Raw genomic sequence first — 13,674 nt, forward strand, 5'->3', positions numbered from 1 at the left:
ATAGTATGATTTTTTTTGAGTGATTCTCTTCACGTAAGTTTTTTTTTACATTTACCAACGAGACGTAGCACTTTCTAAATGTATATTTACATGCCTTGTTTTTTAATCCAGAGATGACTGAAGTCGTAGGGAGTATGAAAGATTTTAACTTTCAAAAGTACAGTCTGATTCTTGGAGATCGTTTTTGTATATGCTCACTTACAGGAAAAATCAGACCATTTGAGCTGGGCCAAGTTTTTTTTAAGCAAGTATTGATTTCCAATCGGTTGAGCCAATTATGGATTCCTTCCACATTTTTCCCCACTAACTTCTAATTTTTGACAGTAAAGAAAGTAACCTGGTTGGGATTGAACTGCATCTGTGGCCTAACTAAAACCCTACTCTCAGTTGTACCGAATGCTGTCAGATTGGTTTATAATGAGACTGCAGTCAAGAAGATTTTTTTTGCATGCACAACCTGCACAGTTATAGATTTCCAAGAATTATTTTTAATCAATCTGTATCATGGTTGTTCAAATATTTAATAATGTTTAATTATTTTAACATTTATTTCACTCCTAAATGATGATGGTGGTCTTCTCTGCTCTGGAATTAGTGCTCAAATTACTGCTGTGCTATAACTAGCCACTAACTACATACATTTTTTTAAGAGAAAATAACAATCAAAGATATTCTTAAGGCCTTCATATTTTGGAAAGCCTAATGTCATACATGACCAAGTTATAATTGTCCCAAGCCAGGATTTTCTTCTCTGCTGGGTTGTAATCAGTCATGCTGTTGTATTGGTAGCGGTTCTCAAATGGGATGTTCAGCACCTTGCTGCTGTTTGTGTTGGTGTTGTAAGCAAAATTGATGATGGCGTTGCGAATGGAATAACTGTTCAGCGTATAGAGAATCCCACAGATCATGAAAGTATTAGCAACTGATCTTCTGCGTATAGTCGTCGTCCAGGTTTGCTGTATTTCCAGGCTGTTTGGATCCAATTTGGAGATCACAATGGCTCCTTGAGCTTGATTGGTGCTGTAAGTTACCCAAAGCCCCAGCTCATCTACAGCAAAATCTATGTCTGTATAGCCACCCCAGGAATATGGGTAGACTCCTCGGAAGCCTGCATTGGGCAAGTCCTTTCGAACTAAAATGGCCCCTGTTTTAATTTCATATCTCAACAAGGTCCTTGACCTGCGTTTCTGGTAATATAAGGATCCTCTGTAAATGACACTCCCTGTGCTTTCTACTGGTTCTAGTAACAAATAAACTTTGTTGGGATAGCCTCTCATGAACTGATCTAGGTCACTGTACTCGTATAGCTCCCGAATGTCAGTGCCAACTGCGTTGATTCTCCAGATTGTCTCCCTGGTGTGAGGTGTCACAGGCTCAGGATCTTTCATCCAAACTCCGTACTTGCCTGCAATGTTGTCTGCTTTTTGGAATGTAACTGGATCTCCTACCCACTCTAGCATTCCACAACCTGCCAGGGCAAGATTAAGAAACAAATCCATTCAGGTGCTGCATTTAACTGTTAGTCGTACCACGCAAGCAGGAACTTATTTCCCATGTCAGTTAACTGATTCTGAGCATTATCCCCAGCCCCCCAATTGAAAGGGTGCAATACATGTAACTAGAGGGTGGCTTTGCCTTTTCCCTCTGTGGAGTAATCCAGAACAAGGAGACATAAACTAGAACTAGGCCATTCATGAGTGAAAATGTGTAATACTCCTTCCCAAAAGCTGTGGATGTTGGGTCAATTGAAGATTACAAGTCAGATCAACAGATTTTCATTGAGTTGGGTTATCAAAGAATATGGATCAAAGGTGGATAAGTGGGAGTTGAGGTACGGATCAGAAATTATCTAATGGGCACAGCAGAATAGGCTCAGGGTTGAATGATCTATGCCTGTTCCTTCGAACATAAAATATGAAATAGGAGCAGGAGTAGGCCATTTGGCTCCTAAAGGCTGTCTTGCCATTCAGTAAGATCATAGCTGATCTGCCCTGGGCCTCAACTCCTCTTTCGTGCCAGCTCCTCATAGCCCTCAACTCCCCAATATTTCATAAATCTATCTACCTCCTCTTTAAATACTTTCAGTGATCTAGCCTCCACAACTCTCTGGGGTAGAGAATTCCAGATACTCCTTACCCTCAAAGATGGAGTTCCTTTGCATCTCAGTTTTAAATGAATGTCCTGTTATTCTGTAACTATGCCCCCTAGTTTGAGATTCCCCACTAATCTTCTCAACATCTACCCTGTCAAGCTCCCTCAGAATCTTATAAGTTTCAATAAGATCACTCCTCTAAACTCTAATGAATAAAGGCCTAACCTGTTTAGCCATTCTTGATAAGTCAACCCCTTCATCCCAGGAATCAGCCCAGTGAATCTCTTTTGAACTGCCTCCAATGCCACTATATCCTTTCTTAAATACGGGGACCAAAACTGTTCACAGTACCCCAGGTACAGCCTCACCAACACCCTGTAACAAGACTTCCCTATTTTTAAACTCCAACCCCCAAGCAATACAGGCCAAAATTCCATTTGCCTTAATTACTTGCTGCACCTGCATGCTAACTTTGTGTTTCATGCACAAGAACACCCAGATCCCTCTGTGCTGCACTTTTTAGAGTCACTCTCACCATTCAAATAATGTTTGCCTTTTGATTCTTCTGACCAAAATGCATGACCTCACACTTTCCTATATTAACCTCCATCTGCTAAGTTTTTTGCCATTCACTCAACTTATGTATATTTCTTTGCAGATTCCTTATGTCCTTGTCACAAAATGCCCTCGTATTTTTGTATCGTCAGCAAATTTGGACATATTACACTTGGCCCCCTCCTCCAAGTCATTAACATAGATAATAAATAATTGAGGCCCTAGGACTGATCCTTGTGGCACTCCACTATTTACATATTTCCAATCTGTAGTAGACCCATTAATCCTGACTCTGTCTTATGTGTGTTAACCAATTCTCCATGCTAACACATTTCCCCCAATACCATGAGTTCTTATTCTGTGCAATGACCTTTTATGTGGCACCTTATTGAATGCCTTTTGGAAATCCAAATACACTACATCTACCAGTTCCCCTTTATCAACCCTGCTTGTTATATCCTCAAAGAACTGTAGCAAATTTGTCAAACGTGATTTCCCTTTCACAAAACCATGATGACTCTGATTGCATTAAACTTTTCTAAGCATTTCTTCCTTAATAATGGACTCTAGCATTTTCCCAACTACAAATGTTAGGCTGACTGGCCTATAGTTTCCTGCTTTTTATCTCCCTCCCTTCTTGAACAGGGGCATCATATTAGTGGTTTTCCAATCCTCAGCGACCCTCCCAGAATCCAGAGAGTTCTGGAATATTTTGACCAATGCCTTCACTATCTCTGTAGCCACTTCCTTTAAAACCCTTGGGTACAGGCCATCAGGTCCTGGTGACTTGTCTGCCTTTAGTTGCATTAGCTTGTCAAATACTTCCTCCCATTAGCTCCTTGTTTATCTGATATCTTTGGGATGTTTATAGTGTCTTCCACTGTGAAGACTGATGCAAAATATTGGTTTAAATTATCTGCTATTTCCCTGTTCCCCATTATCAGTCTTCCAGTCGCATCCTCTAAGGGTCCCACGCTCACTTTAGCTACTCTTTTTATATACCCGGAGAAGTTCTTGCTGTTTGTTTTTATATTTCTTGCCCTTGCTATTCCTTATTTCCACCCAAACTGATTCCACGTCACGATCTATTGTACCTATATCACTACTCACCACCGCACTGATATCTTCCTTTATTAACAAAGCTACCCCACCTCTTCCTTTTTGCCTATTTTTTCTGGAACGTCGAGTATCCTTGAATATTGAGATCCCAGTCTTGGTCACCCTGCATCACCATAATAGCTATCAAGTCAGATTTATTTCTATTGGTTTGTAATTTGACAAAGAGGGTATTGTCCAAAATTTACAGCAGCCTTATGGGGACTTTTTTTAAATGGAGAACTTTGCAAAGTGGAATTCTTGGACTTGTTCTTTAAATTTAGAAAGTGCTGTTATTTTGGAATAACGAATCATAACTCGTTCCTGGGAATTTTTGTGAATTGTCCCAAAGGTAACCGTAATATGATATGAATCAATCTCAATATAAGTCAGGATCTATATGATTTGGACAAGTTTTAATCAGCACTGAGGGATTGGGAATTTGAGATTTTGTCTCCGATTTGACTGGGATTTTAAGCTGGTTTTTCACATCTCCCAGGAGTTTACCATATCTTTAGCTGGGTGAGGAGTGTCTGTGTTATGATGCACGAGGCATCAGCCATGTTGGACAGGCCTGAATGGGCAAGAGGGTTTTTTTTTCCTGTCGATCATTTTTGGGTGTTTTTAATCCCTTTGATTTTGGTTGCAAGGTACCAAAATACATCAAGTCTAATTTAATATTCCCTAAATTTGATCTGAGTATGTAAAGCTGTATGACGAAGCTGCCTGAAAATTAAGAACTATTGGTATCTTTCCATTCAATAATAACTTCACTAGGGCTGAATGAGCTGCTGCTTTTTTTTTAAGCCCTCTCACTCCTTTATTTAAGTCGCCTCTTTAAAACCAAGTTTTTGATCACCTCGACTATTTTTTTTTTTGTGGTTCTGTCTCCTGTGAAGCACTTGGGAACATTTATTGAATTAAATATATAAAAATACAAGTTGAAGTCAACGGTGCCCTTTCCCCACCTGCTGGTCGCTTGACTATATTGCGCCTTTTGAGTCCTAAAGGAAATAAATCAGCGTGCAGAATGTACCCCGGCCCACCTGCCTGTATCGTGGGGTTTCTGTTACAAACGGTCGAGCAGAAGAACTTTTAAACGCATGCATTTCATTTGCAGATACCTGAAATCTGCTGTGTTGTGGTCAGGAGGCCAGAATCGTTCCGCTGTTTCAGTCTGGGAGCTGGGATCTCTGTGATCTCCGATTTCAGCTCTTGGTATCCAGGATTTTCCAAGCTCCGATTAGACGCTGGGGATCGAAGACATTATTCTGGACTTTATAAATAAATCGCCACAAAAAAAGTCGAAATTTAATATCGCATGCGACCTTTAAAATTCTTTTCCCCCAGAACGATTTTACTCGTAAATAAAAGGTTCCATCTTCCGGAAGAAATAATGGGGAAACTTTTTTTTTAAAAAAAAAAATCATCCTTGGAATCGGACTCACCTCCTCGGTCAGGCTGCGTTTTCTGTCGAGATGGTGAACTGGAGAAACCCTGTTTCCCTGAAAGACAAAATCTAAACAGCTTGTTTCAGGGTCCGTCAATCTCACCAGAATAAATGTCCCCCTCTCGGTTCCTATTGCTTCTGTCATATTTAAAAACTGAAATCAAAATTAATGAGAATCAAATGGACGGCTGGGCAAACTCTGCACTGAGTTTACAAATATTGCTTTTAGAATTGACACTTATGCAATTTTTGAAGTACTGGAAATGCGCCACAACCTGATTTTCCCCGTAACTTTCCTTCCCAGCTGGTAGGTCGATTCGATGTGCCTTTACAGCGAGTCTCCAACTTCAGACTGGTAGTTTTAAAAAAAATTATTCATCCCTCCCATGTAGTTGCAAAACAGTTAATGTTAAATATAAATAAACGAATCGTGTTCTTAATTACATTATTGATATGTTTGTTGAAAATCCAAGGAATCTCTGGGATAAACTTATTTAGTTTAAACCTCTGCTCATGCAGAAAGGTCGAGAGCGCCGATTTAAAACTAGAGACTGGTCGTGGAGCAGAGAGGATGAGAACATTCTTGGAGTCTGATCCCAGATCAGAGAGGGTGAGAACATTCCTGGAGTCTAATCCCAATCTGATCCCAGATCAGAGAGGGTGAGAACTTTCCTGGAGTCTGATCCTAATCTGATCCCGGATCAGAGAGGGTGAGAACATTCCTGGAGTCTAATCCCAATCTAATCCCAGATCAGAGAGGGTGAGAACATTCATGGAGTCTGATCCCAGATCAGAGAGGGTGAGAACATTCCTGGAGTCTAATCCCAATCTGATCCCGGATCAGAGAGGGTGAGAACATTCCTGGAGTCTGATCCCGGATCAGAGAGGGTGAGAACATTCCTGAAGTCTAATCCCAATCTGATCCCAGATCAGAGAGGGTGAGAACATTCATGGAGTCTGATCCCAATCTGATCCCAGATCAGAGAGGGTGAGAACGTTCCTGGAGTCTGATCCCAGATCAGAGAGGGTGAGAACATTCCTGGAGTCTGATCCCAGATCAGAGAGGGTGAGAAGATTCCTGCAGTCTGATCCCAATCTGATCCCGGATCAGAGAGGGTGAGAACATTCCTGGAGTCTGATCCCAATCTGATCCCGGATCAGAGAGGGTGAGAACATTCCTGGAGTCTGATCCCAATCTGATCCCAGATAAGAGAGGGTGAGAACGTTCCTGGAAAATGGACAAGCCCTCAACTGCATTGCTAACAACAACCCCCCTCCCCACCCCATCCTAAACCACCCCCCCCCCCCCCCACCCCACCCCGGGGGCTGGGGTCGCTTTCTCCTACCACCTTGCTGGGGGTCCTGCGGAGTGTCTGGAACGGTGGGACACTGCTTGGCTCGGAGCTGAACGTTCTCCTGCTTCACGCTCTCCAGCCACCTCCGCAACTCCAACTTCTCCAGCTGCAGCCGCCTGACCTGCTCCTGGTGCTTGGCCGGCGGGCTGGGGGGGCTCTGGGCCCCCGAATCCCGCTGGGACCTCGCTTCTAGGCGGCGCAGCCGGTCGCCCAGCGACTCCAGCTCTCTCTGCTGGCTGGCCCGCTCCCTCTGCAGCTCCCGGACAGCGGCCAGAGCCTCTCCGGGCTCCGAGCAGCCGGCCGCCTCCGGGCTGGCCACGGTGAAGGAGTAAATGCACCGGCCGTCCCGGCTCGAACTGCGGGAGAAAGTCGGCGACAGCTGGCCAGAGGCTCCCAGGAGGAAGGCGAGAGTGAGCAGAGGGGTGGCAGAGATCATTGCGGCCGCTTTCCCCTGGGCAGCGCTCAGTGTGTTTGGAGCTGACTTTCAGTGGGAAGTCGAGCTATTTATAAATGCGTTTCCAGAGAGGCGGGCACAGCTCCATCAAACTGACAAGAGGCCAGCTCCACACCTCCCACATCTGGGGCTTTTATTCATCACCTCGGGGATTAAAGGGTCCAAACTGGTGTGTGTGTGTGTGTGTGTGTGTGTGTGTGGGTGTGGGGGGGGGGTGTGTTTGGGGGTGTGTGGGGTGGGGGTGTGGAGGGGGTATAGGGTGTTGGGGTGTTGTGTTGGGGGGGTGGGGGGGGTGTGTGTTTTTGGGGATGTGTGGGGTGGGGGTGTGGAGGGGGTGTGTGTGTGTTTGGGGATGTGTAGGGGGTGGGGGTGTGTAGGTGGGTGTGGGGGGTTGTGTGGAGGGGGGGTGTGGGGGTGTGTGTGTTTGGGGATGTGTGGGGGTGGGGGTATGTAGGGGAGGTGTAGGTGGGTGTGGGGGGTTGTGTGGAGGGGGGGGGTGTGGGGGTGTGTGTGTTTGGGGATGTGTGGGGGTGGGGGTATGTAGGGGAGGTGTAGGTGGGTGTGGGGGGTTGTGTGGAGGGGGGGTGTGGGGGTGTGTGTGTTTGGGGATGTGTGGGGGTGGGGGTATGTAGGGGAGGTGTAGGTGGGTGTGGGGGGTTGTGTGGAGGGGGGGGTGTGGGGGTGTGTGTGTTTGGGGATGTGTGGGGGTGGGGGTATGTAGGGGAGGTGTAGGTGGGTGTGGGGGGTTGTGTGGAGGGGGGGTGTGGGGGTGTGTGTGTTTGGGGATGTGTGGGGGTGGGGGTATGTAGGGGAGGTGTAGGTGGGTGTGGGGGGTTGTGTGGAGGGGGGGTGTGGGGGTGTGTGTGTTTGGGGATGTGTGGGGGTGGGGGTATGTAGGGGAGGTGTAGGTGGGTGTGGGGGGTTGTGTGGAGGGGGGGTGTGGGGGTGTGTGTGTTTGGGGATGTGTGGGGGTGGGGGTATTTAGGGGAGGTGTAGGTGGGTGTGGGGGGTTGTGTGGAGGGGGGGGGTGTGGGGGTGTGTGTGTTTGGGGATGTGTGGGGGTGGGGGTATGTAGGGGAGGTGTAGGTGGGTGTGGGGGGTTGTGTGGAGGGGGGGTGTGGGGGTGTGTGTGTTTGGGGATGTGTGGGGGTGGGGGTATGTAGGGGAGGTGTAGGTGGGTGTGGGGGGTTGTGTGGAGGGGGGGGTGTGGGGGTGTGTGTGTTTGGGGATGTGTGGGGGTGGGGGTATGTAGGGGAGGTGTAGGTGGGTGTGGGGGGTTGTGTGGAGGGGGGGGTGTGGGGGTGTGTGTGTTTGGGGATGTGTGGGGGTGGGGGTATGTAGGGGAGGTGTAGGTGGGTGTGGGGGGTTGTGTGGAGGGGGGGGGTGTGGGGGTGTGTGTGTTTGGGGATGTGTGGGGGTGGGGGTATGTAGGGGAGGTGTAGGTGGGTGTGGGGGGTTGTGTGGAGGGGGGGGTGTGGGGGTGTGTGTGTTTGGGGATGTGTAGGGGGTGGGGGTGTGTAGGTGGGTGTGGGGGGTTGTGTGGAGGGGGGGGTGTGGGGGTGTGTGTGTTTGGGGATGTGTGGGGGTGGGGGTATGTAGGGGAGGTGTAGGTGGGTGTGGGGGGTTGTGTGGAGGGGGGTGAGTGAGGGAGCCGGCACCTTCTAGCAGGTTTCGATACGGAAAGGTCAACTTGGTCACCCTTTAAATCCAATAAATGACCCTTTCAGCTGAAGAAATTCCCGAAGTGCGTCAGCCTGACACTTTCCCTCTGTTTCTCTCTCTCGGTAGATGCTGCCCAACCTACTGAGTGTTTCCAGCATTTTCTCTTCTAATGACAAATGATCGTTAATTGTCCAGATAGAAGGCACAATATTAAATCGAGGATCACATTACAGTCACACGCTTTAGGATCAGTTCCCTGTCTCTATATGGGACCCATCGCTTCAACTTTTCATCCTGTCCACCAATATGCGATTATTTGATGATTTGTAAGTGTTTCTCTTACAGGAGCTGACGCATCTCACGGTTGAGCAGCTGGACAGGAGTTAGGGTGGGGGGTGGTAGGGCTGCTCCCGAGAGCCGCTTTAAGTCAAACCCCAGCGTGTGCAGTGAGCAGGGGACTGGAGACTTAATTCCTATTGCAAAAACTATCCAAACAACGTGCCCTTGGTCGCTGTTGGCGCGTCGAATGGGGATGAGCCCGTTTAAAGGGGTCGTTTGGGATGCTCCAACATCCCAACACCCAGCATTTGGAGTCAGTGCAATCCTGGAGACCGGGGGGGGCGGGAATCCAAACACCCAGATCCCTCCAGGGTCTCCAATGGAAGCAGACAGACCCGGGCTTGTTACTCATTCTGTGTGTGTGTGTGTGTGTGTGTGTGTGGTCAAACCGCCTTACACCCCCCTCAAGCCCCAGCAGAAGTTAAATAACTGCCTTGAGATAAACTGATCCCTGCAGCGCTGTGTGCGGAATGCCTACACCATTAGCTTGTTATGACCGGGTGAACTTATGGAACTGAAACATTAGCTGGGTGTCTGCTTTTTTTTAAAAAAAAGTTCAGCGCTGCCGTCTGACATGCAAATGAACCGAGAGGTCCACATTAAGTAAAAGCAAAATACTGCCAGACCTGCTGAGTTTTTCCAGCATTTTCTGTTTTTAATCCGCATGATGCCCCTTGGCCTGATCTGTTGTGTACATCCCAACCCCACCAGCAGGGCAGGGACACATCCGACTCACCGCCTTTTCCAGGAAATATAGACAACAGGTTGGTAAGAGCCAAGGTTTAGTGCACAATTTAGGCGTCGGCCGCGTCTCAGTGGTCCCTCACTTGCCTCTGAATCTAAAGGTTGTGGATTCAAGTCCCTCTTCAGAGACTTGAGAACATTATGGAAGGTGACCCTCCAGTGCCACACTGGGAGGATGCTGCACTACCCCAGTTACCCATTCAGATGGACCATTAAACTGAGGCCTCAACTGCTCACTCAGGTGGATGTGAAAGATCTCACAGCTCTATTTGAAAAGATGCAGGGCAGTTCTCCCCAGTGTTCCGGGCCGATGTTTATTCCTCAACCATTATACGAAAACGTGAAATAGGAGACGTAGGCCATTCGGCCCCTCGAGCCTGCTCCGCCATTCAATAAGATCACGGTTGATCTGTTTGTGTTTTGAGTTCTACGTTCCCATCTAACCCTGATAACCTTTGATTCCCTTGCCTAACAATCGATCTACCTCTGCCTTCAAAATATTCAATGACACCGCCTCCACTGCTTTCTGAGGCAGCGAGTTCCAAAGTCACACAACCCTCTGAGAGAAAAAAATTCTCCTCATCTCTGTCTTATAAGGGTGACCACTAATTTTAAAACAATGCCCCCTAGTTCTGGACTCACCCACAAGAGGAAACATCCTTTCAACGTGCACCTTGTCAAGGCCGCTCAGGAGCTTCCATATATACTTCAATCAAGTCACTCCTCATTCTTCTAAACTCCAGTGGGAACAAGCCCAGCCTGTCCAGCCTATCCTCATAAGACAGCCTGTTCATTCCACATGTCAATCTAGTAAACCTCCTCTGAAGCACCTCCAACACACTTACATCCTTCCTTAAATAAGGAGACCAAAACTGCACACAGTATTCGAGACATGGCCTCACCAATGCCCTGTATAACAGAAGCATACTGTCCTTCCTTTTATGTACAATTCTTTTCACAATAAAGGACAACATTCTTACATAAATTATAATTAGATAAAGCCTTATATAAAAGTTATATAAATACAAATGTTTCTTTGCTACAATTTTTTTTATTCGCTCATGGGATGTGGGCATCATTGACTCAACCAGCCTTCATTGCCCATCCCTAATTGCCCTTGAGAAGGTGGTGGTGAGCTGCCTTCTTGAACTACAGCAGTTCCTGTAGTGTAGATACACCTCCAGTGCTGTTAGGGAGGGAGTACCAGGACTTTGACCCAGTGACAGTGAAGGAACGGCAATATATTTCCAAGTCAGGATGGTGAGTAGCTTGGAGGGGAACTTCCAGGTGGTGGTGTTCCCATGTGTCTGCTGCCTTTGTCCTTCTAGATAGTAGTGGATTTGGAAGGTGCTGTCTAAGGAGGCTTGGTGAGTTCCTGCAGTGCATGTTATAGTTGGTACACACTGCTGCCACTGGGCATTGGTGGTGGAAGGAGTGGATGTGGTGCCAATCAGGTGGGCTGCTTTGTCCTCAATGGTGTCAAGCTTCTTGAGTGAGGTGCAAGCTGCACTCACCCAGGCAAGTGGAGAGTATTCCATCACACTCCTAACTTGTGCATTGTAGATGGTGAACAGGCTTTGGGGAGTCAGGAAGTGCCACAGGATTCCTAGCCTCTGACATGTTCTTGTAGCCACTGTATTTACATGGCAAGTCCAGTTCAGTTTCTGGTCAATGGTAACCCCCAGGATGTTGATAGTGGGGGATTCAGTGATGGTAATGCCATTGAATGTCAAGGGGCAATGGTTAGATTTTCTCTTGTTGGAGATGGTCATTTTCTGGCACTTGTGTGGTGCGAATGTTATTTGTCATTTGTCAGCCCAAGCCTGGATATTGTCCAGGTCTTGCTGCATTTGGACATGGACTGCTTCAGTATCTGAGGAGTCACAAATGATCCTGAACATTGTGCAATCAGCAGCGAACATCCCCACTTCTGATCTTATAATGGAAGGAAGATCATTGATGAAGCAGTGAAGATGGCTGGGCCTAGGACACTACCCTGAGGAACTAACATGACTATTGCCAATATTTTAGTACTTCCTCTTTAATTTTATCCTATACGATACCACTATGCTAGACTGGCATCATCCTTCTCTTTAGTGGACACCAATGCAAAGTATTCAATTACTTCCTCAGCCATGCCCACTGCCTGCACAAACATATTTCCTTTTCTGTCCCTAATTCCCCCACTCTTCCTTTGACCATCTTTTTTCTATTTAGCTCCTAACTGCCTAAAGAACAGTATTAAAGTCACTGCTGCTCATGCAGCCAGGGCTATTCATTATAGGGAACTGACAGGTTAGTTGGAGCTGAAAGCAAAGAATCCCAGCTTGGTCTGAGTCGATCCTGATCCCCAGAATGTCAGGAATGCCCAAGCTGAATGAATGTCTGGGGAGAGGGCTGGAGACAATAGCAAGGGAGTATCGGGTATGTCAGAGGTTTCAACTTTCCTGCTGTACAGTCCAGGGTCATATGATTCATTGTAACACCTATTCGAAGCCAATGCTTTGTTATTTTACTGCTACCATTCCCACTCTCTCTGCCTTTGGTTCCATGATATCTTTGTAATTTTATCTCCCCGACCTTCCTGTTTTGCTCCACCTGACCCTCCCTCCTTTTTCAACACCATAAAACCTATCATATTTCTGCCTCTCTTCAGTTTGGAAGAATAGTAATATTGGACTCGAAATGTTAACTCTGTTTCTCCCTCCACAGATGTGCCAGACCTGCTGAGCTGCACTTCTGTTCTTATTATTATCTTCTCTTCTCTTTATTTCTCTTTCTGTACCTCAGTTGACACTGATTTCACCTTCCTTCTCACTCCTTTCTCTGTTTATTTCTTAATTTTATAATCTCATTGGTTGAGGAAACACAGTTTGGCCTGTCATTCATCAGCAGTCCGTTCCCTTTGCAATGCTATTATCACCTTGCACTTGCAGCAACTTTGTGGGCAAAAAAAAAATGTTAAAACTCAAAAGGTGCACAAACAAGTCTAATTCATGGGAAGGCTCAAGGTATCCCATTCAACCCAAACTTGGGTCATCAAAATGAATTTTTCCATCATTTCATATGACCTGTATGAATGTAATCAACACATCTGAGAAATGGCTTTTCTCTTCCTGCTGCTGCTTTGGGAGACCCCAAAGATTTATCCTTAGCCCCCTCTTCCTCATTTACAGGCTGACTTCAGTGACAACATGTGCAGACTCGGGGTCAACTCCCAAGTGTACCCTAATGATATCTAGGCTGTATCTCTGTGACTGCTCATCTGACATATCACCATACAATGAATGAGTGGCAGAATAAAGGTCAGCGTTGCCTGAAAGCAAAATAGCAGAATATGGCAGGGAGGATAAACTGGATCAAGAGAGTGACAGAATGAAAGTAAAATCTCCAACAAATCACTGCCTAAAAGAATGAGATTCTACACTTTTACTTAGCCACTTTTTAAGTAAGAAAGCCTGATTGGCAGTCATTAACAACTGCAACATCATTAAAAGGGTATTTACTGCTATCAATGACTAAACTTAGCTCTTTGTGGCAAATTTAATTGGCAATTAATGTACAAATGCAACTCATGCAAATCCCATGGAGATTAAAGATGAGATGCTGTTTCAGGAAACAATGCTCTGATGTAAGATCGTCAACCTCAAATGTTAGCTCTGTTTCTCTCTCCACAGATGCTCCCAGATCCACTAAATATTTCCAGCGTTCTCTGTTTTTATTGTGGCATAGCTTCCTCACTTCTATTAATATGGCCCAGGATACCAATGTATCTTAACAGCCTTCTCAACTTGCCACCTTCTCTTGATTCTACCTACCAAAATGCATCATTTCACACTTCTCTGCATTAACTATCATCTGCCATGCCCACCCATTTCATCCTTCTGAAATCTGTTATCCTCTTCAATGTTCACTACATTTCCGAGTT

At 46.2% G+C, this 13,674-nt stretch overlaps 1 protein-coding gene across 1 annotated transcript; it reads right to left on the bottom strand.

Moving 5' to 3' along the window:
• Positions 1–529: 529 nt before the first annotated feature.
• myoc (myocilin) lies at positions 530–7,007 on the bottom strand. Its single transcript, XM_041208528.1, has 4 exons — positions 6,542–7,007; positions 5,191–5,247; positions 4,867–4,992; positions 530–1,468 (listed from the first exon to the last, which is right to left on the bottom strand). The coding sequence occupies exons 1-4, from the start codon at positions 6,981–6,983 to the stop codon at positions 684–686; spliced, it is 1,410 nt and encodes a 469-aa protein (XP_041064462.1). The 5' UTR covers positions 6,984–7,007; the 3' UTR covers positions 530–683.
• Between the last annotated feature and the right edge of the window lie 6,667 nt (positions 7,008–13,674).

This window comes from Carcharodon carcharias, chromosome 16 (assembly GCF_017639515.1).
Source record: "Carcharodon carcharias isolate sCarCar2 chromosome 16, sCarCar2.pri, whole genome shotgun sequence".
Taxonomy (NCBI): Eukaryota; Metazoa; Chordata; class Chondrichthyes; order Lamniformes; family Lamnidae; genus Carcharodon; species Carcharodon carcharias.